Source organism: Capsella rubella, unplaced genomic scaffold, assembly GCF_000375325.1.
Source record: "Capsella rubella cultivar Monte Gargano unplaced genomic scaffold, Caprub1_0 scaffold_8, whole genome shotgun sequence".
Classification (NCBI taxonomy): domain Eukaryota; kingdom Viridiplantae; phylum Streptophyta; class Magnoliopsida; order Brassicales; family Brassicaceae; genus Capsella; species Capsella rubella.
In genome coordinates, this window is record NW_006238916.1 from 11517628 (window position 1) to 11544195 (window position 26568).

At 34.5% G+C, this 26568-nt stretch overlaps 8 protein-coding genes across 11 annotated transcripts; 6 read left to right on the forward strand and 2 right to left on the reverse strand.

Annotated features, from left to right (window-relative positions):
- Positions 1–1859: 1859 nt before the first annotated feature.
- Positions 1860–3390, reverse strand: LOC17875787. Its single transcript, XM_006280829.2, has 4 exons — positions 3133–3390; positions 2534–2779; positions 2351–2432; positions 1860–2264 (listed from the first exon to the last, which is right to left on the reverse strand). Exons 1-4 carry the CDS (start codon positions 3357–3359, stop codon positions 1929–1931), a joined length of 891 nt encoding a protein of 296 aa, XP_006280891.1. The 5' UTR covers positions 3360–3390; the 3' UTR covers positions 1860–1928.
- Positions 3391–3583: 193 nt separating this feature from the next.
- LOC17875694 (bidirectional sugar transporter SWEET5) lies at positions 3584–5370 on the reverse strand. Its single transcript, XM_006281405.2, has 6 exons — positions 5146–5370; positions 5029–5065; positions 4706–4922; positions 4457–4618; positions 4188–4307; positions 3584–4072 (listed from the first exon to the last, which is right to left on the reverse strand). The coding sequence occupies exons 1-6, from the start codon at positions 5186–5188 to the stop codon at positions 3932–3934; spliced, it is 720 nt and encodes a 239-aa protein (XP_006281467.1). The 5' UTR covers positions 5189–5370; the 3' UTR covers positions 3584–3931.
- Positions 5371–6375: 1005 nt separating this feature from the next.
- LOC17877250 lies at positions 6376–7253 on the forward strand. The gene is given in 2 exon segments (XM_006282032.2): positions 6376–6593; positions 6849–7253. Coding segments are annotated over 2 exon segments (564 nt in total). The 5' UTR covers positions 6376–6434.
- Positions 7254–8126: 873 nt separating this feature from the next.
- LOC17876830 lies at positions 8127–9014 on the forward strand. Its single transcript, XM_006281161.2, has one exon. The coding sequence runs from the start codon at positions 8215–8217 to the stop codon at positions 8710–8712; it is 498 nt and encodes a 165-aa protein (XP_006281223.1). The 5' UTR covers positions 8127–8214; the 3' UTR covers positions 8713–9014.
- A 2426-nt stretch (positions 9015–11440) lies between these two features.
- Positions 11441–13559, forward strand: LOC17875284 (rac-like GTP-binding protein ARAC10). 2 transcript variants are annotated; one of them, XM_006281029.2, is made up of 8 exons: positions 11441–11617; positions 12071–12158; positions 12338–12447; positions 12560–12623; positions 12701–12765; positions 12844–12909; positions 13000–13112; positions 13208–13559. In XM_006281029.2, exons 1-8 carry the CDS (start codon positions 11513–11515, stop codon positions 13242–13244), a joined length of 648 nt encoding a protein of 215 aa, XP_006281091.1. In that variant the 5' UTR covers positions 11441–11512; the 3' UTR covers positions 13245–13559. The 2 variants fall into 2 exon arrangements, with proteins under 2 accessions (XP_006281091.1, XP_023633589.1); XM_023777821.1 differs by lacking the exon at positions 13208–13559 and having other exon boundaries at positions 13013–13106.
- Positions 13560–17550: 3991 nt separating this feature from the next.
- On the forward strand, positions 17551–21487 carry LOC17875349 (nucleobase-ascorbate transporter 6). 3 transcript variants are annotated; one of them, XM_023777818.1, is made up of 14 exons: positions 17553–17676; positions 17892–18025; positions 18437–18534; positions 18652–18828; positions 18941–19041; positions 19173–19248; positions 19365–19424; positions 19531–19715; positions 19874–19970; positions 20077–20163; positions 20246–20304; positions 20396–20487; positions 20581–20819; positions 20988–21487. In XM_023777818.1, the coding sequence occupies exons 2-14, from the start codon at positions 17917–17919 to the stop codon at positions 21204–21206; spliced, it is 1599 nt and encodes a 532-aa protein (XP_023633586.1). In that variant the 5' UTR covers positions 17553–17676; positions 17892–17916; the 3' UTR covers positions 21207–21487. The 3 variants fall into 3 exon arrangements, with proteins under 3 accessions (XP_023633588.1, XP_023633586.1, XP_023633587.1); XM_023777819.1 differs by lacking the exon at positions 17553–17676 and having other exon boundaries at positions 17707–18025; XM_023777820.1 differs by lacking the exons at positions 20581–20819; positions 20988–21487 and having other exon boundaries at positions 17551–17676; positions 20396–20492.
- A 1513-nt stretch (positions 21488–23000) lies between these two features.
- Positions 23001–24113, forward strand: LOC17875854. Its single transcript, XM_006281093.2, has 3 exons — positions 23001–23343; positions 23570–23700; positions 23785–24113. Exons 1-3 carry the CDS (start codon positions 23097–23099, stop codon positions 23890–23892), a joined length of 486 nt encoding a protein of 161 aa, XP_006281155.2. The 5' UTR covers positions 23001–23096; the 3' UTR covers positions 23893–24113.
- Positions 24114–24737: 624 nt separating this feature from the next.
- LOC17877066 lies at positions 24738–26477 on the forward strand. Its single transcript, XM_006280714.2, has 3 exons — positions 24738–24990; positions 25094–25160; positions 25284–26477. Exons 1-3 carry the CDS (start codon positions 24913–24915, stop codon positions 26147–26149), a joined length of 1011 nt encoding a protein of 336 aa, XP_006280776.1. The 5' UTR covers positions 24738–24912; the 3' UTR covers positions 26150–26477.
- The last annotated feature ends 91 nt before the right edge of the window (positions 26478–26568 follow it).

A 26568-nucleotide genomic window follows, 5' to 3' on the forward strand; every position in this document is an offset into this window, starting at 1 on the left:
ATTTTTCAATTTATTCATTTTAATTGGTACAAATTTGGATAATGCTCATTCAACCTTTCAATTTATGTCATTTGTTTGCACCCTTAGTTAGATTATTTTAATGAACTAGGATTAAACCCTCAACATATTACCGGTATAAACACTCAACATAAACAAATCAAAACTAAAAACAAACTTAATTATCGTCATTTTTGACAATGTCATGCAAATTGTAGATTTTCCGCCTCTTAAATGAGGGCGTGACTGATGACATACCATACTATTTGTGCAAAGGCAGCATCCACATTATGTCCTTACATGAGAGATGAGGATATTGTGTACGAAAACACAACAAGCCACTTTATCATATCCAGTAAAACATAGCTGAGACTCGTTACCAGTTATTATTTACATAGTTAAAATAAACTAGATTATTCTTATTATATATATATATATCATGGACAAGCATTAAAAGTAAGTAAAACATTAAGTCCATAATACACAATAAGATAACATAAAAAAAATAACTGAGAGCATACACATATATAATCTTAACTTTGTTACCTCCAAGTTCTAAATTCGAGATTAGTTTTTCATATTACGTACAATTCCATTCATCCGCAATCCCTAGGGTTACCATTGATAAATTTTGTTACCAGTGATGTTTTACCAACCCTAACCAAATCAAACAAAAAACTTCAAAGATAAAGGACTTAGAAAGGGTGGATAAATTTTCCTATTTCTCTCCATGAGAATGGGATATTGAGATTAATTTTCTAAAAACAACATACAATAGATAAGCTGTTGGAGTTTTGAACAAGAATAGTACATGCATGTTGCTTCTTTGAAGAAAATTATGATGTAAAACAACTTGTTTACTATATTTACTTGAACTTTCGTTTGCATTCTCTGTTTTTTTTTTCGTTTTCTTTATTTTTGATATATATGGTTGACAAATGTTGCATTTAATTATGTCTTCACAATTATTAGCCTGAAAATCAATTAATAAGAATAATTGTGTACGAATATTTTTGATAATACCATAAAAAAATACTTTCAGCAAATTCTCTAATTCAAATTTTGTAACACCACTAAAATAAAACAACAACACTGTGGTATATATTATTGTACACTAACTAACTAGATTAATAACTTGTGTTGGTGTCCGGAGTATTAATTTTGTTATCAACATTTTGAATTGGTGATCATGAGTTATGTATGTAATATATTGAGAATACAAAACATATCAAATGTTCTAAACTAGTAGAGATGAAATATGTATATATCTTGGTTTAATAGATAAATTGAAATATTATTTTATTTTTTTTGTCCAAAAAAAAAATAGATAAATTGGAATATATGTGTTTACTAACGAATATACAATAATATAATTACAACATTGAAATAATGGTTTTGAAAGTGGAAAATGTCGTTTGTATAATTACATGAGTTTTATGAAGAACAATTAGAAAAAATAATAATTGTAATTACAAACTATAAAATCAATAAGAATATTCTAATTGAACTTTACGATATGGGAAAAAATCTATTGTAGTTTTAATTTAAATAATATTTAATTGTAGTGTGTGTTTTTTCAATACTAAAGATAATCGTAAATAGTAAAAAGGGTTTGACTTGGCCATCCACTATCGATTAATTATTATAGTACAGATCGATAAACAATATAGTGAATTGTATGCTCATCTACTAATCTCCTCTGCTTTTTGGTGTAATGTGAATGACATAACATTTGTTTTCTTTTAGCTTAAATAATGAAATTCTTATCAAATGAATTAGTCGTTGAAGTATTTTTCTATTAAAAGTTTTGCATGACAAAAACAACTACAACTTAGTATGAATTTCTTGGGGAAAAAATCAAGAATGCACTTAGAAGCATAAGGCCTTTTCCCATTATGATAGTATTTAATAGAATGTAGTTAACACTTACATTAGTCACAGTTTGGTGGGTTTGTACATTTATATACAGCAGAAGCAGGTTGCTTATACACAGGGATGCTATTTGCATCTAATAATCTTACTTCTCCTGGTCCAAAATACAACTCCGAGTGCCTTCGAAGGTCGAGGCCTTGAATACCAGCTTGTAACACCGATAAGTTGTCTGAATCAGGCGAAACAATAACGATAGTGTCTTCAGAGTATTGAGTCTCGAGAATGGACATGAGCTGCGTCACACGCACAAAGACATCTGATACACTCTCGTTGGGCGTACCGTCGCTTATAGGAGGAGGTTTTGTCTTCATTGATATTGAGTCTAATGCATACACCTGCAAAGAAGATGAAACCTTAATACTCTTGTTTCTTATAGTCTCATTTTTACATGTTTAAATGTGATGGAATTGTTGAATCTTACTTCTGAAATGGAATCTAGCTTCCTGCCTTCGTAAGCTCCTAATCCACGAGCATCAAGGAAGCTGTACTCTGGAACTATATAGCTGCGAAAACCAAAACATTAAAAGGTACCATCACAAAGATTAGACTCCACAATTGTAACCTCAGTAAAGAGTAATAAGACTAAAATGGAATAACTATTTACCTGCGGCTAACTCCATTGATAGCGGCGATGATTTCAGCAGCCTGATAAGCTCTCTGTGTTATGGAAGGCCAGAGCCAACAGCTTCGATCGCAAGCTCCCATTTCCTTTAACTGTATTGCAGCTCTCACCGTCTGCTTCTTACCTTTATCTGATAATCCGCTATCTACCGATGTTTTGGCCACAGGGTTTGTGTTGATTATCCCCAAGCTTTCGTAATCAGATTCCCCAGCTCTCACAAGGTAATAACTTTGAGTCAAGAAAAAACACACAAAACAAAACACACTGTTTATTAGCTCACAAGATATGCTTCAAATCAGAGTTAGTTGACCTTATCTGGAAACAAAATCAAGAACAAGAATCAGGAGCTTGGGATCATATGTAAAGCCATGGATCAACTCTTCAAACACTTTGGAATCTCACCAAAACACAACACCTTTACAAGAGCCTTCGACGCAAACTAAAATTCCAAATTCGGTCGCAAGTATCAAATCTTAAATCTATCAAACTTAGTTCCAAGCAAAAGAGTGAAGAGACTGAGACACACAAATTGTTGTATACACAGAGTATCAAAATTAGGGGTTTCGAAAAACGTGAATTACCGATTAGAGAGGCGGAGAGGCGGCATTTGAAAGAGGCCGCGTGCGTTGGCTGGTGCGACGGTGGAGACGGAGAGTGATGGTGTAGCAATACATACGGAGAGAGTCTTGAAAAGGTCTCGGCGGGTAATAATCTGCGACGAGGAAAGTGAATTCAGAGGAACTTGGTACGTTTCCGATGACGGAGGACGATGTGCGGCGGTGGTGACCGCCGGCGATGATGATAACATATTTCAATCGTCATCTCAAACGGTATGTCTGGTCTCCCGTGTTTTAAGGATTACAATACAAAAACCACAATTGTGAATCGCACATTCCGGTTTAGATCATTGGTTCGTTTCTAAAATCGAATCGGGTAAACCGGTAGTTTTCTCAACCACATTATTAAATGACAATTTTACCCTATTTTTCGTCTGTGGTGTCAGGTTATGTTCGACCAGGACTAAAACAAACCTAAAGCAAGAGTACCTCTGTTTATTACTCTGTTCTTAACATCAAATAGTCTTACAATTTCCAAAAACAAATTTATACAGTAATCTAAAAACTTCGAGTAAAACTAAATAATGTAACAAATTACAAAGATTCTCAACTTATACGAAAGTTATAATCGTTTCAACAAAAAAGAGTAACCCCTTTCTTCCAACACAAGAAAACTTCATAAACTGCTTCGAGAGGTTCCACTAGTTCATTTTTTTCTTCATAGGCTTCCACATAATATAAGTAACAAGAACTTCATCTCACTTCTGAGTCTATCTTTGACCTATGGATGAAGCACCGTCGACGACTGAAATAGCTGCAATTATCAAGCTTGGCCAAGTTCGATTCCAGCATTCGAATATCGCTTTTCGTCATCTTCATCATCGTTCCAGTTAGTTGTTTTGTAGTACGTTACGTATAGTATAAGTTGGACAATTCCTGATAGTGATCCAAGACCATTTGGAATCTGTTTTCATGGAAGATAATTAGCCCTTTTTGAGATTACTGTATACATATATGGGATTGAGTTTCCAATATATATATAAAAGAATATGAATATGAGGGTTGAAATGTATCTTTACCAAGATATAGGGGTCGAATTTAAGACAAGCATAAATGACCCAAACGACACCGTTCATGAAGTTGGCTAATGACAGGAAGAAGGGCATGTACTTCACGCTCTTTGTCTTTATCACAAGTTTCTGCTCCACATTAAATTAAATTAAAACTCATTAATTGTGTAAGTTCACGAGACAAAGAGGACAAAATAAAAAAACAGTTGATAGTAGTGTATTCAAATTTTTTGGGCATTTCCGTGACTAATAAGTAGTCTAGAAACAGAAAATCATACCATGACGGTGAGAGGAGCAGCATACATGATAACGTTAAAAATGATACACAAGATCCCAATAAGCATAGATCTCTGTTTTGTTGTATGCAAAAAATACAATGTGCAGAAGATCACCACCACCATGAATATCACCTCAATCACCATAGCTATTGTGATCTTTCTCTGTAACAATAATCACAACTTCACATATCAAAAAATATCTTGCATGCGTGTTAACATTATACATTGGGGAATTAGAAAAAGGCTTACGCGGACAGGGGAGGTAGCGAAGATGAAGAAGATGGTGACGTAAACGAGTTCCATGAAAAGACCAGTTCCATTGATGGTGATGACGAGGAGACTGTCGGGCTGGACGAAAGGAAGTCCGTAAAATGTCCACATCATGCAGTTTAAAACCGTAGCTACGTATGGATCTGGCTTAAACTCCGACACAGATTTCATCTTCCATATCTTCACCATCGTTGGTCTGCATCATTACATATATTTCACATACGTGTCATTGCATGCATTAATTTAAACATCATGGTTCAATGCATGCAACAGCAAAAATAATATAGTCACCGTGTGCTTACATTGGAGCGCAGAACAAGCCGAAAGAGATCACGTTCCCTATAAACATTTAACAGAACAACCAAGAAATTAACAAGTTTTTTTTGTTGTCTAATCAAAATTTATAATGGAGGACTTACCGATGATTCCGACGACCGTCCGGGCGGCATGGGCGTCCGTCATTTCTTCTTCTTTGTATATCTAAGAAAGAATTAAATTTCTTTGTCTTCTACAAAACTTTTCCAAATAATTAATTTATATGTTTACGAAAACAAAAGGAGAAGAAAAGCGATTGTTTCGATCCTTCTTTTCGATGATTCTTGTTTATATATACTTTTCTTTACTGCCTTTCTCTTTTGTTTTTGTTTTTTTTGGGTGTGGTTTCTGGGTTCTGTTTTTTGTTTTTTGTTTTTTTGGTATATAGATTATATTTGGTTTCTGTTTTATGAACAAGAAGAAAAAAAAAAAAAAAAAAAAAGGATTTTAATAGTGAGTCTGTGAAACAAGAGCAGAATCTGGGTAGAGTAACAAATACATGACACGTGGTCTGAAATTTGAACCATGAAGCCGTTGACTCCGCTCGTACCCCATGCATGAGAAACACCCGGCTCTTCACCACCCTCCCTCTCTCTCTTACTCAAACATATTATTATAGCTTTATGAAAATCTTCATCATAATGAAACAACAATTAGTTATACTAACACACTAATACAAAACTACAAAGTATTTTTATAAATAACTAATCGTTATAGAAATAGCTCGTTTTATTTTTTTTTTGTTTACACATGTATTATATACGTACGTCCTTTTCATTTATCTATTAGTTATTAACTATTTTACATATGATATTAATTAAAAAAAATAAAAAAAAATTACATGCTGTTGGTTCGTGAAGACGCATGAATCGTCGTATCTTTGCATTCGGTACGAAGTTTTGATGACAGAGACAAGAGTTAGGTCATCGTTATTAGGGGATCTTACACCCCCTTTTCTTAAAAAAAAGATCTTGTACAATGAGCGTTGTCAAACTTATAATCTATAATACAGGACATATCCATATATGTGGTGGGTTCAAACATTTTAGTAAGACCTTGTCCCGTTTGTTTGCAATAATAATAATGCAGTACGCAAAGTGGGAAATTTGCATTCTCGTAGTTGCGATACGAATCGAATCAAAGACGAAGCGAAACAAAACACAAGCCTCAAACTTTCAATAGATTTGCTGACTCAAAATTTCTAAAGTGATCTCTTCTAAATAAATTTTTTTTTTTTTTTTTAATGTAGGTTGGGATTTTAATATCTAAAACCTAGTGGGCATAAAACTGGGGGTGCTTGTATTGTTACTATTTTTTTCCATTCTTTATCCATCGCCGCCAAATAGAAAATATAATCCGAGAAAGAAAAAAAAAAGTCATAAACCCTAACACCATGAAGAGAGGAAGACAAGAGAAGAAGACCTCATCATCACGATCTCGAAAACTACGCCAGCATGACAGCGAAATCTCCGACAGAGAAGATTAAAACGGTGTCCATATCCCTTTCGATGTATTAACCGATATACTCTCGAAGCTCCCTGTGAAGTCACTTGTGAGGTTCCAGTGTGTATCGAAGCTGTGGTCATCTCTTATCACAGCCTCGATCATGACACGGTCGTTATTCTCGCCCTCTACTTATCCTACGAATGATATATCATTCATATACCCAGAAAAAGACACTAGTTATATATTAAATCATGGGCGAAGTTGGGATTTTGAGTATCAATATATCCGAGGAGTATTCTGTGGTTGGTCAAGCTCGAATTACAAGGATAACAATAAGAGTGAAACGATTTTACTACCGGAGGTAAAATATGACAAATGGAGCAGCTCCTGTGATGGATTGTTTGGGTATGATCCAGCTGAAAAACAAGTATTTACATTGCTGGGAGGTCCAATGAAGCGGGGGTGGAGAGGCCTTGACATCCAAGGAATTTGGAATCGGTCTCCAGAAGCAAGGAGTACTGGTGTATGCCTGAATGAGTTTATCTATTACATAGCAGCACATGTAGAAGAAAGGAACAATGGTGATGACCCGGAGTTGTATGAATTAGTGAGGTTCGACCTTAGACTCGAAAGGTTTGATCATATCCAGATGCCCATAAATGTGCAGATGAATCATCAGCTCAATGAAGTGAGTTACGATGAATTGACTTTGGTAAAGTACCAAGGGAAATTAGGATGCATACGTTACAACAAAGATGTGTTATGATCCCAAGCAAAACAAGCGTTATATATTACCTTTAGAATATTCCAAAGGGGGAACGGAACGCATTTGTTCAACTGGTTTCCTTGGTTTATACTGGTTTTTATATTAAATATCACTTTTTTTTTGTTCACATTTTGTTTTATAAAGAATATTTATTTGCACCAGCCTAAGGCTTAATAAACTTCGACAATATTCCAAAACGAGATTCTTCTAGATCGATCGGAATGTAACGTACGTTGAGTATCCTTGTTTCTCTGTTTGATTTTCCATGCATCTCTATCTATATATATATATATATATATACACTTTCGTCACTGTAACTGTTTCGTCCCCAATAGGAAAAGAAGAACAAATTCCCAAAATATTTGTTAGAAAACAATCCAATAATTTAAAGGGAGACGACACCATACGTATCTGTATAAATATTAAATTCAATAGTTGAGGTTTATGGTGCCAATCCCATGTCTCTAAACGTTAGTTGTATCAATTCTTACATATGTAATATATAATTTTTTTGTAAAACTTAGAATTTATTGATAATTTGTTTACATATTAGAATGTATTGCCATTGTTTGTCAGAACTATTCTAGTGCTGTGTTTTATATCAAAATATGCCATGGCCCATGGTACATAATTCAATACAATTGTTTTTCTTTTTTTTTTTTGGGGACAAACTATTCAATACAATAGTTATCTTTTATGAAAGAGAAGTTGACTTTCATAAGTAGAAACAAGAGTACAAATTTTTCATGGTTTTTTCGAGGAATTAACATAAAAAAAAGATGTTTTATACTTTAGTATAATAAGACGTAACAAATGTACTTTAACAAGTGTATATATATATATACAGAGACAGAGCCAATCATATCCATTTACAGAGAGGCTAAAACTTAAATCAAGTTGTTCATTTCTTTCATCTCAGTATTGACCCTCAAAACAAAAGCCTCTCTCTCTCTCTCTATCTATGGAAGTTGCGCAATCGGATCCAACCCGGGATCCAGATACCCGTTACGATCGACTTTGCTGCTCGTGTTTCCCCAGCTTCCGATCAAGAAGCTCCACCTCCGCCGTTGGATACTCCTCCTGGGGACGAATTCCAACCGTCGATGACAATAATACTCACAGCGGCGACGAGCCACGGTGGTGGATCCGAGCAAGCTTGAAGGTCCGAGAGTGGTCTGAAATCGTAGCTGGTCCACGCTGGAAGACTTTCATACGGCGATTCAATCGCGATCCAAGACGCGGCCGCGACTGGGACGCAGGCGAGAAGTTTCAGTACGATCCTTTGAGTTACTCTTTGAACTTCGACGACGACGACGAGGACGAGTACGTCGGATTGGGTGGATTGCGAAGCTTCTCCACTCGATTCGCTTCTGTTCCGGTCTACTCTGGTAAAGCTCCGGCGAATTCTCCGCCGTCTTTGTCTGCGTTGACGCCGCGTGATGAGATTATTGAAAGTTAGTGGGCGCGTGTGATAAACGCGTTTGCGTTCCTGGCGGCGGAGGCGAAAAGGCTGTCAAAATGGTTGACTGTTTTGGTATTACATCTTTTTTTTTTTTTTTTTGGGTCTGTCGCGTTCTTCCCGTTTCCTAATTATTTTTGAATGTTTATATTAATCGACTTTGAATTATGTATTTTACAAACGGAAATTGTTCTGTTTCTTGAAAGAGAAGCAATATTTTGTTTCTGTTTTGGGGTTTAGGAATAATTACGTAAATTAGCTGTATAGCATATGTGGAAGTAATGATTAAGTTAATCATATGATTTGAACAATTATTATATAATTAGTTGCTTGATATGATTTATATAATCCCACTCAAAGAAATTCTCTTTATCGAAAGCATAGTTTAAATTAATTTTATTAAATTAGAATAAGAACAAATCAACAGTTTTTATGTAGTATGCATTAGCTACCATTTTTACTTAGTTCCTTGAAGGATTTGTGAATGGGGGATAGATAAAGCTAAAATGTTAATTGGTGAGCGTTATATTTTCTTGCACAACAATATCCAAAAAAATTTAACAGCAAATTATTTATTATGACCGATAAGAACAAGAGAGGCAATACGTGGACCTTTTTACGCAGGCCGGGTTCGGATACGGCCCATGTATTGATTGTTCAGGCCCGTCGCATTCATTAGTTTGTTTGATAAAAATAGTTTTTTTATATATTTTTTTCTGAAGAACTATGATATTCCAAAGAAAATGTTATTTATTTTATATAGTTGTTATATTTTTTCTAATGGCGGTTCAACATTGAATGTTTCTCATGTTTTTGTTTTAACCGCATTAAGGACATCAAGTGATTTTTTGGGTTAATTGTTAGGTTTTCCCCCACATTCTTTATTTATTTTGGATTATTTAGTGGAATATATATATATATATCGTTTTGTTCTTGTTTCTTTTCCTTGACGTTATCTTTACACCAGCACTATATAATATAACTATATATACTTTGATATCTCTCTACTAATCTTCCTTAGAGACCAAAGTTACGAATTCTCACTTACATATATATTGATAGTTATACACACATGTGCTTAGTTTAATGATAACTAACCCTCGTTAGGTTTATTCCATAATTTTCTGCCATTTTATTGTATTGGCAAGATTATTGGTAGTATTTAAGGGGTATCTTAGAAGAAGATACCCTTCACAAAGTATCATACTTTGTGAAAGGTATCTTCTTCTAAGATATGATACTTTGTGAAGGGTATCTTCTTCTAAGATACCCCTTAAATACTACCAATAATGATGGTAGCTACTTTTTAGTTTATTTGGATGTTCTTGGTGGGAATAGCTTGCGAATAAAGAACCTAAAAAAAAATACACCTTTGGTTGGAGACTAGAGAGCAATTTGTTTCCCGTGGTCCTTCCTTGTGAACACCTCTCTCTAATTAACATACATACTTTTGCATTTTCATATATATATATATATATATTCATTGATGGTGGTTGCGTCGCCGTCGATATAGCCGTAGGTATTACTCCAATAATAAACTTCTTAATTTTATCTTTATACTATATAAAAATCAAAAATAACTTAGTTAATCATTTAACTGATGGCTGTCCACACAGAGTTTGGCTCCAACAAATCAATTATTTAAACACACCTCAAATTATTTTTATACGCACTTTTTACTTTCTAAACCGGGACTATAATCAATTAATTAATCATACCCATTAAGTTATTAACAAACAAAAAGGAACTATTTGGTAAGAGAGTATTCAATTTTCTAATAACAGTACTATCCAAAAGTTGTTCTATACCATCCTTTGTAAAATCTTTGGAGGGAATATTTTTTTAATTGCTGGTTGTTGCCAACGAAACTCTTGTTGGCCAATTATTTTAACATTATTATGAGTAAATTAGATGATAAGTTTTTATTTCTCTAAATTGTAGGTCCACATTAAAAAAAAAAAAGAAGCCAATTTATCCAAATGTAAATGTTAAAATGAATATTCTAAAATATAATTACAAAAAATTACAATTAGTTTTACTCCTTAACACTTTTAGTATCAATGTAGAGAGGAAAAAAAACAAAAATAGCGAAACATGTATTCGACAGTACATGTTAATGGATGCATATATCATATATGGTACTCTCCATATTATAAAGCCATGCATCCTCACTTGACACTGTGTGGCTCAACGTGACCACTATTATTAAGAACTTGCGTGAATAATATTGTTCTAAGACACAAAATTAAAACTAAGATTGAATCAGCACAGTTTGGTTAATAAATTTCCAATACAACAAATACGTATTTGGTTGCTGGTTTAGGAGGAGAGTTATACAATAAATGAAGTAAGAATTTGGAAAAGAAAGGAAAGATGGAGGCAGACGGATCATGTGAGTCACCACCGCTCCATCTCTCTCTCTCTCTAATATCTTCAAGTTCAAACCAAACAACCAAAAAGGAAACAAATCCACCAAACACTAATTTTTTTTTATATATTTCTTCTTTTTTAGCAAACAGAAGAAGAAGAAAAAAGAAAAGTAAAAAATAGGAAAATTGGAAAAAGGAACAGAAAAAATAATAAATTTGTGCAACAAACCTTTCAATGTTCTTCTTCTCTATTGTGTGGGTTTGTTCACTTTTTTCACTCTTCTCTTTTTAAGTAATTCAACTTCATTTCTCTCTCTCTCTCTCTCTCTTTGTTTTTTTTTGGAGTTTTCTCTCTTATTCTTCTTCTTCCTCGTCTTTCTTGTTTTTTTTTTTTTTTTGATTTCTCATGTTTGTTTGATATAAAAAAAAAAATGGCTTCAAGTGCGTCAAAGTTCATCAAATGTGTGACTGTTGGTGATGGTGCCGTTGGTAAAACCTGTATGCTCATCTGCTACACCAGCAATAAATTCCCTACTGTGAGTTTCCCTTTTTAATATACCTCTCTTTCTCTCTTATGATTTTGATCATGAATCTCATCTGCCTCTCTCAGATTTAGTTCAAATTTTACCAAACATATTCAAAAAAATCAATTTCAGTATCTGGTTCTTCTAAATTTCATCAGTTTCTTCTTGCCATAGTTAGAATCTATCTGGGTATATCAAAGTTTGCTCCTTTTCCTAGGGATTGTGCATGAAACCTACAAGATCCATTTTTGGGGAAATTTTAAAATGTTATACTTCCCTTTTTTTTTTTTTTCTAAGTATGTGTGGCGGCGCATCTGGGTTTTTGCAGCTTTAGTATGTATATAGTCCAGCTTTATGTTATCTCTTTCTCTTAATGATATTATTATAAATATGTCATTCTTTGTCTGATTTGGTCTCTATGCTGAAACTGTGGACTGATTTGATGAAATTGTTTGTAACCAACAGGACTACATACCAACAGTTTTTGACAACTTTAGTGCAAATGTCGTTGTTGAAGGCACCACTGTGAATTTAGGCCTGTGGGATACTGCTGGTACGTATGAACAACACTCCTTCCCAAATTCATATTATCCATCCGATTGTCTTGAATCCTTTCGTGGTTTTGAACATTATACTATTGGTCAAGTTCTTTGATTTGGTGTGTTGTTGGATTGGCTAAATCCATTGAAGGGATTTGTCTTTTGGAAGTTTACATGTTTCCTTTGTTTGCAGGACAAGAAGACTATAACAGATTAAGGCCTTTAAGTTACAGAGGAGCAGATGTTTTCGTCTTGTCTTTCTCATTAGTCAGCCGAGCTAGCTACGAGAATGTTTTTAAAAAGGTTTGTTATGGAATTATGGATCCATCGTTTTCTTATGCTGAAAACGATCACCTTTCATTTTACTGTACATTGAGCCGTTTCTAATGTTATATGACTCTTCTTTTTGAGTCAGTGGATCCCTGAACTCCAACACTTTGCTCCAGGGGTTCCCCTAGTCCTTGTCGGTACCAAATTAGGTAAGAAACCGATGAGCATTTGTACCAATATATTTAGATACATAGCATAGTTAATGATTCTTACAACATTGGTGTAGATCTCCGTGAAGATAAGCATTATTTGGCTGATCACCCTGGACTATCCCCTGTTACTACTGCACAGGTTTGGTTTTAGAGCCTTTTAACTGTAGATTTCAAGTCATTCCGTTTCAAGGCTTGAATTTGCATTTCTATGTGATAGGGAGAGGAATTGCGTAAGCTAATTGGCGCGACATATTACATTGAATGTAGCTCAAAAACTCAACAGGTACATTATACCTTCCATTGAATGATTGCCTTCAATTACTAGTACTTTTCTTCGGATTAACAAAGCCTTGGAAGTTTTACATCTTTGTAGAATGTGAAAGCAGTTTTTGATTCGGCGATAAAGGAAGTGATCAAACCACTGGTTAAACAAAAGGAGAAGACTAAGAAGAAGAAGAAGCAAAAGACGAATCACGGCTGTTTATCGTGAGTAATATATAAATCCAAATCTTGTCACAAAACTCTGCATCTTGAATCCTAAGGGATACTGATTTCCTTTTTGTTTTTTCTAATTTGTACAGAAACGTTCTGTGTGGGAGGATAGTGACTCGGCATTAATGATGATGACTCAACTCAGTCTGATGATGATTTTTAAACTCCACTTTTGGGATTGTGTGATAAAGTATGGGAGACTTATATATATATATATATAGATTGAATCATGGAAGAGATTATTAGCCTCTAATCAATCAATAGTTACCTTGGGAGTGAGTGAGTGATAGAGAGAGTGGGAGAGAGGGAGATAGAGAGCTTCTTATGAACTCATATTATGTTTATTTGTTTTAAAAACCTGTTATTGCAATATATTAGCCATTTTGATGCAACAGGGGAATTAAATATTGAAAATGGTATGAGACTTGTTTTGATTGCAAAGGAGAGATTGACCAACCCCAATTGATACCAATTGATCTTGTTTTGTCTTATAAAATTGACAAAAGAGATAAATAAAAACACCATTTTAGTTAATTTTTTAAAAAATGACATTAGTATATTCGTATACCAACAAAACACACTACAACATGTTTTAACCATAACTAGCTCACGTGTTTCAACCATAACTAGCTGAAAAATTACAAACCATGGCAGAATTATATCTCTCAACCTTATACCATGTGCAGAAACGTTCTGTGTGGGAGGATTATACAGTCAAACACCAAAACGCAGAGTTTAATCACCCGTAACCGAACAAATTTAAATGGGTCCGAAGAATCGGTGAGGTTAGAAGATTGGGCCTTATCCGGCCCAAACTTGACGTACCCCTTTCTGTTTTTTTCTTTTTAGCTCCTTTATAAAAGCAACTTCTTTTTTTCTTTTTGATATATTTTTGACGTGAAAGCACCTTTTCTGTTAGGCAGTAAAAAGGAAAGAAAAAAAACAAGAAGACAAAGTAGAGAAAGATAAAAACACTATGCGACACTTATACATCACGTCATAAATAAGAAGCAACTACTACATGATTACTAAATTTATTTTGAGCTGGTGAGAGATCGGAGTTACAACAACACAAACTTTTCTATTGGGGTATGGGGAAGAGAGAAAGACAGGATGAGCCAGGCAGGGCTCGTCGATCTAAACCAACCATGAGAGCCTAAACCTTCCTAAACCTTTCTTTTTTCTCCTCATCATATTTTGACATTCCTTACTACAATTTCTCGAGATTATACTGTTACTATTTATAAAAGCAAGTAGAATCACTCGTTCGAAAAAAAGTGTTGTAAGAAAATAACACTATCAACGCGTGTTAAGAAAAGTAAACACTTTATAACTTTTGTAGTATTTATTTACCATTTGAATATTTTTAATATTTCTAACCATGTCATTGCTTTATAAGATAAGGTATAGGAAAACCTATATGCACATAAGACTTAAAGATGATAACGAAAAAATATCACATTCTTTCGTTACTTGCAACACCAACAAACCAATCTCATATATCATTATCAATCGTGTGTTGTTAGCCATTAACATAAGATGATACTATTGGAATTATGTGTGAGGAGAAGAAGGGGGGCACATGAGATGAGAGGAGTGTACATGTAAGTGTAATTCCCAAAAGTATTGCCACAAAGCTTTGCTCCCAATCCCATGTGCTTACTCTCCCCCAGTCCCCACTCTTTTTTCTTTTCTTATAAAATTAATTTCATCCATTTTATGTCGGCTTTTTTAATTTCTTGTAACATTTAATAATAAATATCACACTTGTTTATGCCGGTTTTGACTGGGTTTCATCACATTAGTGATAATAATAACTTTGCCAATAATACTCCCAACTCATCATCGGACATTTCGTTAATTATAACAAGAGGAATTCTAAACAAATGAAACCATGTATACCTAATCGAATTTTTATCTGACATGGCTAGCTGATAGTTAAAAGACAAAAACAAAAGCAAAGCCTTTAACACAATAATACAAAAAGTTTCAGAATGAATATTGCGTCATTATCAACTTAGACACCAACTTGTGTGTGAGTCTCCCAATCTCAATGATTATGTAGTCATTATCGGTGTTTTTATACAATTATATTATGAAAACTCCCTCTCACAACATATGTTGATTGGCTCAAAGATTTGATCAGTGCATGGTTTAAGTTATAAATTACTCACCATAGTATAATGTGTTTTCAAGCCAGATTCTCTCCATCACGTGCAAAAATTCCTCCAAAAATAATTTAGCTTGGCTAAACCCATCAAATTAACTGCGATTTGTTTTTCGTAATCCACGTGTCGGATAATTCGAACTTTAATCATATGTGTTGTATTTTTGTATTTTATTTTATACAAATATATGACGTAGATGTGTAAAAAAATTAAAAATTAAAAAATAACGTAGATGTTTCAAAGTTGTGTTTTGCTTTAAAGGCTTAGCATGGATAAGGTGTGTTGTGTGTTGCATGACCTTTAAGAAAAATTTGAAGAGATCCATTCAACAAATTAACACATGCATGACATGAGATGGGACTTTGAATAGTATTTGTTTCAAAGACTTTGAATACAAAATTTTTAGATGATATTTTGGGTTGAAACAGGTAACCGTACGTGTTGCAACATTTGCGTTTGTCTATCTATCATATTGAAAATTATCAACATTTAAACATGATATTGGAAAACAAAAAAAAAAGATGGGAAAATATTGGAAATTGTCGGCAAAGAGATCGATTAAGAAGGTGAAGTTTAGGTCAAAATAGTTATGTACAATAAATAGTTATTACCGAAACTATAATAAATTGAAAACGATGCATCACTGGTTTTTTTTTTGTTTGACAAAAACGTCAAATAAGAACCCCAAAACATGACTCAACGTATTATTTAATCTCTGAAATCTGAATAGTAACTAAATAGCTTTGTTATTTATCTTAATGAAATGATCTTATCCTAATACAAAAGAATTGCGGGGATTAAATCTTGGAGTCATATCATCAGGCCACTATAGAATGAATATAATATATATATATATATATATATATATATATATATATACTGATATACAGTGTCCCACTAAATGCGATAACAAATAAAAATCTTTTTAACGTTAAAAGCATCTTTATAAATTGTTTGTGTAGTATAGATTGTTTTTATGTATGGATCACGGGACTAGAAGCAAAAATAAACAAAAAAAGTGAGACGTGACATTTATCTTTTTTATTTTCTGTGTTTTGTTTGATCGTTTTATCCCTAAGCTTTTTTTTTGTATGCGTACGTATACGATTTGGACAATACTATACTAAAAAGTATTAACAATAAAGATTCTCGTAATATTAAAAACCAAAAGAGAGATGGATGAGTTCAAATTTCAAAATGATGCATATGAAGAAAGAATAATCATCCTTGTCAATACAAATCACAAGGAATTTATTATTATCGAATATCTAATAATCTACTTTACAGCATCATAGTCACAATCACCACCCAAAAAAACCGTATTTGAGAGAAATCGTAAATAGATAAAGTAAGAAAATAGTTGTTAATTCTTTTGTAACCACAATTAACCCCGACACTTGGGACTTTGTTTTTGAAACAATAAAATAAATAAAAAAGTGAGCTACACTAGTTTGACAAGTTTTTCAACAAGAGATTTATTGAAAGGTTTACTGAAATGAACAAATCTCACTTGAATTATTTTTTTTTGTTTTTGTTTGTTTTCAAGATAGGTTAGTAAGTAAAAACTTTACTTTTTTAACAAACTTTACTTATTAATATGAGGAAAAAAAGAGACTAGTAGGATGACTTTTCGAAAAAATGCAAATATTGCTTTAAAGGAGGAAAAAAGATTCCTCTCGTCTCTTCCTTTGTTCACATCCCTTTCCACCTTTCTTTTTTTTTTTCTTTCCTAATTAATTAATCATTTATTACTTCTCTCAATTTTTATTACTATGATTTTATAAATATAAAAATTCAAATCGGCGCTATTTTTAACCACCGCTCTTTCCAATTGATTCATTGCTTCTGATCGCACAATCCATTATTACTATTTGACCCCTAAAGAATACTATATTGTATACTCTCACCTATTCATATTCTATTAATTGAATTATACTACAATCTAATAAAGAAAACACCATTACGAAAACAAAGAAGCGCGTAAATGGTTAGAAATTGGTTCATTAAGTAATTGCATAAATAAGAGAGTACATACAAACTTATATGATTAATTGCACTAACAACAATATTTGTCCCCATTTACATACTGTCCTGTGTAGTATGTTTCTTTCTTCAAAAATATTGACTCCAAATTTAATTTTGTTTACTTTTAACCCCCTCGAGTTTTGCAGCCAACAAAAATAAATAAACTTTACTCCCTCTCTCTCTCTGTCTGTGTATGTGTGGCTTTACCTTTTGTACCTAAACCTCTCTCTCACACACACACACACTCTCTCTCTCTTTCTCTTTCTCTCTCGCTTGCTGTGTTACTCGCAATTCCTCCTCTCTCTTTTTTATTTTTTTTTGCTTCGTTCGTCTTCTTCCTCTCTTTCCCAGAAGCTGCCACTGATGTGAGTTATCACCCTTCTTCTTTATTTTTTCTTCCGATTTGTCAATTCTTTTTTTTCTTTGCACTGATTTGTGCTTTGCATACACATTGCAGCTAGATTCCCCGATCTGGGGGGCTTTTTTTTAAATTTGTTTCTAACTCTCTGTTCATTGTTTCTTCATCATACTATCTTGTTTGGCAATAATCATTTGTGTTTGTGTGTGTTTTTGCTGATAGAGAGAGAGTGAGATAAAAGAGAATCATGGCAGGGGGTGGAGCTCCAGCACCCAAACAAGATGAACCTCAACCTCATCCTCCTAAAGATCAACTTCCCAACATTTCTTACTGCATCACCAGTCCTCCCCCTTGGCGTAATCTCCTTCTTCTCTTTCTTCTTTATTCCTTGTTACTTTTGAGGTTCTGCCGATTTCTTTGTCGGTGTCCGTCTCTATAATCTTAGGTTTCTCTCTTTTTTTTTCTTTTCACTTTATTCGGTAATAACCCGTTGAGCAATGTCTCGACCCACTCTTGTTTAGAAGCCTTCTTCGATTCTCGTTTGATTTGTTTTTCTTCTATACTAAAGTTTAATCTCTCCAGTTTTAAGCAATGTTGGTATTATAACTTCTTTCATCGTTCAATCATACATCTAGACCTGTTTTAAGCTCATTTGGTGAGATTTTAAACTCCGAATCCCAATTCTTCAAGTTTAGGTTGGTTTGCATTGAGTTGATTTGGAATTGTATAGTTTCCATAAATACTTACATAGTTTGTTGTGTTTCCAGCTGAAGCTATTCTTCTTGGATTTCAACATTACCTTGTCATGCTTGGCACAACAGTCCTCATACCTACCGCTCTTGTTCCCCAGATGGGAGGTGGATATGTAAGGCCTCATCAAGGCTTTACTTATAGTTTCTAATAATGTACAAGACTGATTCATTGGTGTCTGTGTCTGTGACTGATATTTATTTTGATTTCCTTATGTGTTTTTCATTTCCAGGAAGAGAAGGCAAAGGTGATCCAGACTATTCTCTTTGTTGCTGGCATCAACACATTGCTCCAAACTCTTTTCGGGACTAGATTGCCTGCTGTTATTGGAGCTTCCTACACATTCGTACCTACAACTATATCCATCATCCTCGCTGGCAGATTCAGTGATACCTCTGACCCTATTGATGTATGATTTGTTTTCTTCCTCGTTTATCCTTTATTTATATCATGTTTGATTTCATCTCTATGTCCCTTGGTGCTGTTATAACAACAAAGAATATGTTTTTTGCTTTGTTTAGCGCTTTGAGAGGATAATGCGGGCAACCCAAGGCGCCTTGATTGTTGCTTCTACCCTGCAGATGATTCTTGGTTTCAGTGGTCTCTGGCGTAATGTTGTTAGGTTAGTCTCAGAGGAATATATGCTCTCAGACATTTGATTTGCTCGCACAGCATTAGATTTCTCAGACATGTCTTCAGCATTACTACATTAATGACTAGGCGATGTAAATTTCTTTTCTATATCGTTTTCAGGTTCTTAAGTCCTATTTCAGCTGTTCCTCTGGTGGGTCTCGTTGGTTTTGGGCTGTATGAGTTTGGTTTCCCGGGGGTAAGTCTACTCTTAGATTCGCTGAAAAACTATGTATCCAACAGTTTAATGTCCACTTAGGAACAGACCAGAAACTCTTTATTTCTTCTGTTGTTGATATCCCTTTTACTTTTCAGGTTGCTAAATGCATAGAGATTGGACTGCCTGAGCTTCTTATTCTAGTATTCGTTTCACAGGTAAGCTTTCTTAACTTACTAATAGATTAAACCTGACTAACTCCCGGAATTAAAGTTACAATTATTACGGTTACCTGATTTCTTGTGTTCATGTTTCCTGTTGCAGTACCTACCTCATGTGATCAAATCAGGGAAAAATGTGTTTGACCGATTTGCTGTGATATTTGCGGTGGTGATTGTGTGGATCTATGCTCATCTTCTAACCGTTGGTGGGGCTTACAATGGTGCTGCACGAACTACACAAACAAGTTGCCGGACAGATCGTGCTGGAATTATAGGTGCTGCCCCATGGTAAGTGGTTACAACGCAGCTCTAATAAAACATTTCCACTAGAATTTTGCAGTTTAAACAGAACAAAAGAGCATGAAGAATTAGAGTATCAAAAGATAAATGTGATTCTAAAATGTAATTTCATTGGATTTGGTGTTAACATTAGTTTGTTTACTCAGGATAAGAGTCCCATGGCCTTTCCAGTGGGGTGCCCCGTCATTTGATGCTGGAGAAGCTTTTGCAATGATGATGGCTTCTTTTGTTGCTCTAGTTGAGGTCTGTAATTATCTTCTTCATGTTTAAATCTTTCATAGTATAATGATTATGCTCTGTTATTCTGTTTATTCATTCTTGTTTCTTTGTGTCTGGCTGCTCTTTAAAGTCAACCGGTGCTTTTATCTCTGTCTCGAGATACGCAAGTGCAACGATGTTGCCACCATCTATTCTTAGCCGCGGTATTGGCTGGCAGGTAACTCATCTACACTTGGAAGTGATAATGGTGCTGAGTTTATATTGACAGAGTTCTGATGTGTTTATGCTATGTTTTGTAGGGAGTTGCAATTCTGATATCAGGGTTGTTTGGTACTGGAGCTGGTTCCTCTGTCTCTGTGTAAGCATCTCAGAGATGATAAATGATCTGATTTGATTATTTTTTCTAGTTGTTTTGGTATGACATTTGGTTTTCTCACTCTATCCTGCAGAGAAAATGCGGGATTATTGGCCTTGACACGAGTTGGCAGTCGAAGGGTTGTCCAGATAGCTGCAGGCTTCATGATTTTCTTCTCTATTCTCGGTTAGCTTCAATTCTAATCTGTTACTACAAATTGAAAGAAGAATCTTTTGTTTGAAATTTATTCTGTACTGATGATCCATCACACTAATGCAGGAAAATTTGGAGCTGTGTTCGCTTCAATTCCTGCACCCATCATTGCTGCTTTATACTGTCTCTTCTTCGCGTACGTAGGAGCTGGAGGTTTGAGTTTTCTTCAGTTCTGCAACTTAAACAGCTTCAGGACCAAGTTCATCTTAGGCTTCTCTGTCTTCCTTGGCTTGTCCATCCCTCAATACTTCAATGAGTACACTGCAATCAAAGGATATGGTCCAGTCCACACTGGGGCTCGTTGGGTATGTAGTAACAAACTCACTGTACTCTTTCCATTGAAATTGGTTTTTGGTAGGATAATATTCTAAAGCCTAAATATCCACCCATCTTTCGATCCAACAGCAAAAAAATCTGAGTTTAGCATGGCCTGAGCTAATGAAACTCTTATTCTCTTTTACATAATTTGACAGTTCAACGATATGGTGAATGTCCCGTTCTCCTCAGAGCCTTTTGTTGCTGGCAGCGTCGCTTTCTTCTTGGACAACACATTGCACAAGAAAGACTCTTCGATAAGGAAAGACCGAGGAAAGCATTGGTGGGACAAGTTTAGATCTTTCAAAGGTGATACAAGAAGTGAAGAATTCTACTCTCTGCCTTTCAATCTCAACAAGTATTTCCCATCTGTCTAAAAGGGAAGAGAAGAGCAAAGATATAACAGGAAGCAAAAGTGGTGAAAACTTAAGCCTTGAGTTTTTTAGCCTCTGTGTTTTGGTTCTTTTGATAACTTTGGAAAATTTAAATATCTCTCACATTTCTATAGTCTTATTTACAAGTATGATGAATCTTAAGAGCATTGTTGTTTACTCTCTCTCTCTCTCTCTCTAATGCTTTTGTCTTTGTAAATCCGAGGGAACACTACTTTTGTGATTTTGATTAGTTTCTAAACAATTCCTTAGCTGAATTTTGCTTTGATCTGTTTCTGCCTCAAAAGTCTTGATTTTAAAAAAGTTTAAAAGAAAATTTGGTGAATAAAATTATTTAAGAGCACAGGATTAAGAAAATAGGGCGACCTTTCACTCTTGCGTGAGGTGTTTGTTCTCTGTGTTAAATAAAATAAAATAGAGAGACATTAAGGCAACTTTTGTATGTTATCTTTAAAATTAATGGACGAGCAAAAAGTTAAGATTACTTTTGTTTTGTAAGGCTGATCGATCGATAAATGCCGTAATTAATTAGCAATGTTTCAATAATTAAAGTTTTAATACGACACAGGCTTTCAGGAGATCGAGATAAAGTGTACAGTAAGCATGTGAATAGGGTTGATTGCACGAGGGGAATATTATTACTTCATTTTTGGTTGTCATTTTCTTTATTTTAATTTCCACCAAAAAACCTCATCATTACTTTGAAACAAATAAGATTTATAAAAAAAAAAGTTGCTTTATTTAGTTGACAAAACAAAATATTTCTATAGCATACTGTATATATCTTTTTCGTATTAAATTTGCATTTCTGAATGATACAACTATATTTTAATAATTATATTGTATATTAAGTTGTTTAGCAAAAAATATTGTATATTAAACACCATGTCCACTGTGAATATTATACACCACATCTAAATTCAAATGGTGTTCTATTTCTCTGGCAGCAATTTCTTACTTATAAAAGAAAACCATAACTTATGTGATTAAACTTTTAAAGCAATTGGATAGAAAAAAATATTCAAGTTATAAATTATAAACAGTGGCCACATTTTATAATGTGTTTTTACAATGTTAGCTATAATAGTTATTTTAAACATTACTATGATAAAAAAAGAAGAAGCCAAACACAGAATATAAAAAGAAGGAAATTAAATTTGTGGTCCAATTAATAATTTGATGGATACTTTAACTTTTAGATGTATGCAGTAGAGACTACTGTATATAGACTTTCCTATATGATTACATGTATATATAAATAGTGATTTATGCAGATTTAGTTGTTTATATTCTTAAATAGTTACCATTAGTAATTACTCTCCAAAGGTAAATGATGATAGCAGCATATACAGTATACAAGAGTTTTAATGGTTAACAGATTTGTAGTATCAAAGGCTTTACAGAATGAATTAAAAAGCTTACTTGGAATCTACTTTTATTTTTTCTTGAAAAGATTCCAGCCAAGCAAAACACTTGGGGGGTGCTCTGTACGGACAGTCACAAAACATAATAATCAATTTAGCAATTAATTACGATCATTATTCTATTTAGAGACTCTTCCATCTAAGTATCGATCGAATATTTTAGAGATACTCAGATACAATTACCACCTCATTCGTACTACCTTTTTTATTTCATTAAAAATTGAGTAATAATTGATGACAAAAATGAATGAAAAATAATAATAATAACATGAAAAACTTATCATATACTTAAGTCTATAGAAATAAATAAAAATGAGAAAAGAGTATTATATATATAGGGGGAATACGTAAGAAGCTATTCAATCAGTATAGACGACCCTCTCCTATTCTCTACCTACGCTCACTTCTCCTCCTCTCTCCTACTTTTCTCCGCCGTGAGAGAGAGAGAGAAATGGGGAACTGTCAAGCGGCGGAGGCGGCCACTACGGTGATTCAACGACCAGACGGTAAATCGGTGAGATTTTACTGTACAGTCACCGCGAGTGAAGTGATCAAGTCTCATCCCGGTCACCACGTAGCTCTCCTCCTTTCCTCCGCCGTGCCTCACGGTGGTTCTCTCCGCGTCACTCGTATCAAACTTCTACGTCCTTCTGATAACCTCTTACTCGGCCATGTCTATAGGCTCATCTCTTCCGAAGGTATTAATATAAATATCACTCACTCTCTTGAATAACTATCACACAGAACATGTTTCAGTTTTGAAGTCAACAACAAGAAACAAAAACCTAATTTCTTAGGGCTTTACTCAGTTCCTCCACGCGTTCAATTACAAATCATGATTAAAAAGCTTTTATTGTAAGGGTTATATTTGTTCTGCTTCACACTTCTTGATTATAAAGTAAGTATTATTTTCTTAATTACTAGAGGTGATGAAAGGATTAAGAGCCAAGAAATCTGAAAAGATGAAGAAGATCCATGGAGAGTTTTCTGTCTCAGAAGAGGAGATTAACCCACTAACCCTAAGATCTGAATCTGCTTCTGACAAAGACACTCAGGTACGTATATGATGACCACAATTGCTCTGCATCAATGGAGTGTTACAAAGAAAATGACAGAGTTAGAGGTTTCTTGATTAACAGAGAAGGATTCATGAAAAGCAGAGAGGGATGAACACAACAGGAGGAGCTGCCAATAAAGTAAGAGCTTGGCAGCCTTCTCTTCAAAGCATATCAGAATCTACAAGCTAAACCACTTCTATTTTTTTTTTTATCTTTATCTTTTTACTTTTGACTTTTTGATCATTTGATTTCTCTTTGTATTGATGTTTTTTCCCAATCAAATTGTAAAGGAAGAAAAACCCATTTGATTGTGGTAGAAGAATTAGCTCTTTATCTCTCTTTTTTTTTTTGCTATTTAACTTAATAATAACTGAAGAATAAGATCCAAAGGATTTTATTTCTTCTTTCAATTTCTCGATTTTCTTTCACTTTTCTTAATTAAATAATTATGTAATGTATCAAGTTTCCTAATATTTTATGTATTAAAAAATATGACTAATGTCAAATTTGTTGACCAAAAAATATTTATGTCATTTACTATTACTAAACTATTCAACATGTAATCCATTACTAATACCATAACTCGAAAAAAATATTATAAAACGAGCGATAAACTTCTAACAAAGAACTATTCTATTTTGCGATTGTTTAACAAGAAAATTTGTTCATCGCACATTTTAAAAAAATCTCTGAACGAAGAAGAAAGGATCATTCACATAGCCTTTGAGATTACAAGTTTGCAAATTGCATATAGGCAACATCCCAAAAATAAAAGTTTCATCACAGATCTTTTGAGAACACCAAAAAGGTAAACCTATGTCCCTATTTTCCATATTTTATTATTTACCTCTTAAATACGACATCGTTTACATCGCACGTGCGCACTCACCGACTTACAGAATATTCCACACGAATAAATGAGGGTAATATAGTAACTTTGGCATCGAACGAAATTGTCCGAGCGAGCGGAGATGAGGAGTTTCCGTTATCCCTTTATATTATCTCTCTCTCTCTCTTCTCTTTGATTTTAATTAAATTAAGAAAAAGAAAAAACATAAAAATAAAAAATCTCTCTCTCGAGTCTCAAGCGACCAAATCTGAATTAGGGTTTTTGAGAATCTTCATCTTCGATTTCAAATTCTTCATTTTTATATACATAACCCCTACCACTGTGCAATTATACTCGCCAGGATTCACAAGCAGAGAATCATGATTTCAGATTCGATCACCAACGCTTCTGCTACTGCGGCTCCTAGCACCACGAGAGATGTCGGGAAGAAGAAGAGGGTAACGTTATCTTCTACATCTCTTTCGTTTCTTCCTTAAAATATCAGCCCTTTCTATCCAAAATTGATTCAAATTTGTTAGTTATTTGCATTGTGTTTTGCAGAACAATAAGTCTGCTAAGATAAAGCAGAACAAGCTTGGTCTCCGTCGTGAGCAATGGCTTTCTCAAGGTAAATGATTATTCTAAAACTTCATCTTCTCTGTCTGTTTCAATTGTGAGTGTTTTGTCTCTTTTGGTTTGGTTAGATTTTGGTCTATGTATTGATTCTGTGTTTTGATTCTACTATTGTTAGTTGCGGTGAGCAATAAGGGAGGTAAAGATGAGAGGAGTGTTAATCGCAGTGAAAAGCCTGATCGGAGAGATAACCAACCACTGGAGAATTTAGATGGGGTGCGTAGAGAAGAGGACAGTAACGGTGGGAATAATCTTCACCGTGAGAGTTTCATGGAGTCACCTTCTAATAGCTCTATGGGAGGTACAGATATAAGCACTAATTACAGTGGGAGGAGTAGCAGGAGTAGTAGTAGCAGCAGTGGCTTTTGCTCTGGTAACATAACAGAGGAGGATAATGCAGAGGATGACGATGATGATGATGGCTGTGTGGATGATTGGGAGGCTGTTGCTGATGCATTAGCGGCTGAGGAAGAGAATGAGAAAGCGCATCACCTTCGTGAGTCTGTGAAAGAGCAAGAGAGTGTTGGACAATCAGCTTCTAATGTGGGCGATTCAGTTAGTGATGCATCAGGTGCTGTGGGTGTTAAAGATGCAAAGCAGGATTGCTTGAGAATGTCATCAAGGAAGCAGAAGAGTAATAGAGCTTGGAGGCCAGATGATGACCTTCGCCCACAGGGGTTACCTAATTTGGCTAAGCAGCTTAGTTTTCCGGAATTGGACAAGCGTTTTAGCTCTGTGGCGATCCCATCTTCTTGTCCCATCTGCTACGAAGACTTGGATTTAACGGATTCGAATTTCCTGCCTTGTCCTTGCGGATTCCGGCTCTGTCTGTTTTGCCACAAGACTATTTGTGATGGAGATGGGCGTTGTCCAGGGTGCAGGAAACCTTATGAGCGGAATGCAGTCAAGGCTGAGACTAGTATCCAAGGTGGTGGTCTAACAATTCGGCTGGCTCGTTCGTCTAGCATGTTTTGCAAGTTTTAAATGGAGAGGTTCGGTTTTCACAAACGATGTTCTGTTCCATTGCTCTGTATCATCAGTCTTTTGACTCTCTAGTTCTTCTAGCTTAGAAGATAATGTGGGTATAGTGTTGTCTTTTGGGCACTCGAGAACTTGAGCTTTGTTTTCTATGTCATCTATGGTTCTAAGTCTGAAACACTGTGGTGATGATGTAGAGTGTGATGTGTGAATACATAAAAGGTGGTACAGAAAATTCAAATACATTTAGATAGTTTCAATAATGATAGCTATGTTCTCTCTATTCAAATTCCAAATCTATAATATTTTTAAGCTGTTTTGTATGCGTTTATTATTCCGTTGTCAAAACATCGTTCAAAGTTTAAGAGTTATTTTGTTAAAGTGGTGTATCTTCTTTATGAGTTTTACTTCAGTCATCACCATAG

Excerpts from the sequence above, each read along its gene's own strand:
- LOC17877066 (XM_006280714.2), top strand. The coding sequence starts at position 24,913 with ATGATTTCAGATTCGATCACCAACGCTTCTGCTACTGCGGCTCCTAGC. Across the intron at positions 24,991-25,093 it reads ATGTCGGGAAGAAGAAGAGG|AACAATAAGTCTGCTAAGAT; the intron begins GTAACGTTATCT and ends TGTGTTTTGCAG. Across the intron at positions 25,161-25,283 it reads TGAGCAATGGCTTTCTCAAG|TTGCGGTGAGCAATAAGGGA; the intron begins GTAAATGATTAT and ends TACTATTGTTAG.
- LOC17875854 (XM_006281093.2), top strand. The coding sequence starts at position 23,097 with ATGGGGAACTGTCAAGCGGCGGAGGCGGCCACTACGGTGATTCAACGA. Across the intron at positions 23,344-23,569 it reads TAGGCTCATCTCTTCCGAAG|AGGTGATGAAAGGATTAAGA; the intron begins GTATTAATATAA and ends CTTAATTACTAG. Across the intron at positions 23,701-23,784 it reads CTTCTGACAAAGACACTCAG|AGAAGGATTCATGAAAAGCA; the intron begins GTACGTATATGA and ends CTTGATTAACAG.
- LOC17875787 (XM_006280829.2), bottom strand. The coding sequence starts at position 3,359 with ATGTTATCATCATCGCCGGCGGTCACCACCGCCGCACATCGTCCTCCG. Across the intron at positions 2,780-3,132 it reads CCTCTCCGCCTCTCTAATCG|TTATTACCTTGTGAGAGCTG; the intron begins GTAATTCACGTT and ends CTTGACTCAAAG. Across the intron at positions 2,433-2,533 it reads ATCAATGGAGTTAGCCGCAG|CTATATAGTTCCAGAGTACA; the intron begins GTAAATAGTTAT and ends TGGTTTTCGCAG.
- LOC17875284 (XM_006281029.2), top strand. The coding sequence starts at position 11,513 with ATGGCTTCAAGTGCGTCAAAGTTCATCAAATGTGTGACTGTTGGTGAT. Across the intron at positions 12,766-12,843 it reads CCCCTGTTACTACTGCACAG|GGAGAGGAATTGCGTAAGCT; the intron begins GTTTGGTTTTAG and ends TCTATGTGATAG. Across the intron at positions 12,910-12,999 it reads GTAGCTCAAAAACTCAACAG|AATGTGAAAGCAGTTTTTGA; the intron begins GTACATTATACC and ends ACATCTTTGTAG.
- LOC17875694 (XM_006281405.2), bottom strand. The coding sequence starts at position 5,188 with ATGACGGACGCCCATGCCGCCCGGACGGTCGTCGGAATCATCG. Across the intron at positions 4,923-5,028 it reads GGCTTGTTCTGCGCTCCAAT|ACCAACGATGGTGAAGATAT; the intron begins GTAAGCACACGG and ends GTAATGATGCAG. Across the intron at positions 4,308-4,456 it reads CTGCTCCTCTCACCGTCATG|AAACTTGTGATAAAGACAAA; the intron begins GTATGATTTTCT and ends AATGTGGAGCAG.
- LOC17875349 (XM_023777818.1), top strand. The coding sequence starts at position 17,917 with ATGGCAGGGGGTGGAGCTCCAGCACCCAAACAAGATGAACCTCAACCT. Across the intron at positions 19,716-19,873 it reads ATTATAGGTGCTGCCCCATG|GATAAGAGTCCCATGGCCTT; the intron begins GTAAGTGGTTAC and ends TTGTTTACTCAG. Across the intron at positions 20,820-20,987 it reads TCCACACTGGGGCTCGTTGG|TTCAACGATATGGTGAATGT; the intron begins GTATGTAGTAAC and ends ATAATTTGACAG.
- LOC17876830 (XM_006281161.2), top strand. The coding sequence starts at position 8,215 with ATGGAAGTTGCGCAATCGGATCCAACCCGGGATCCAGATACCCGTTAC.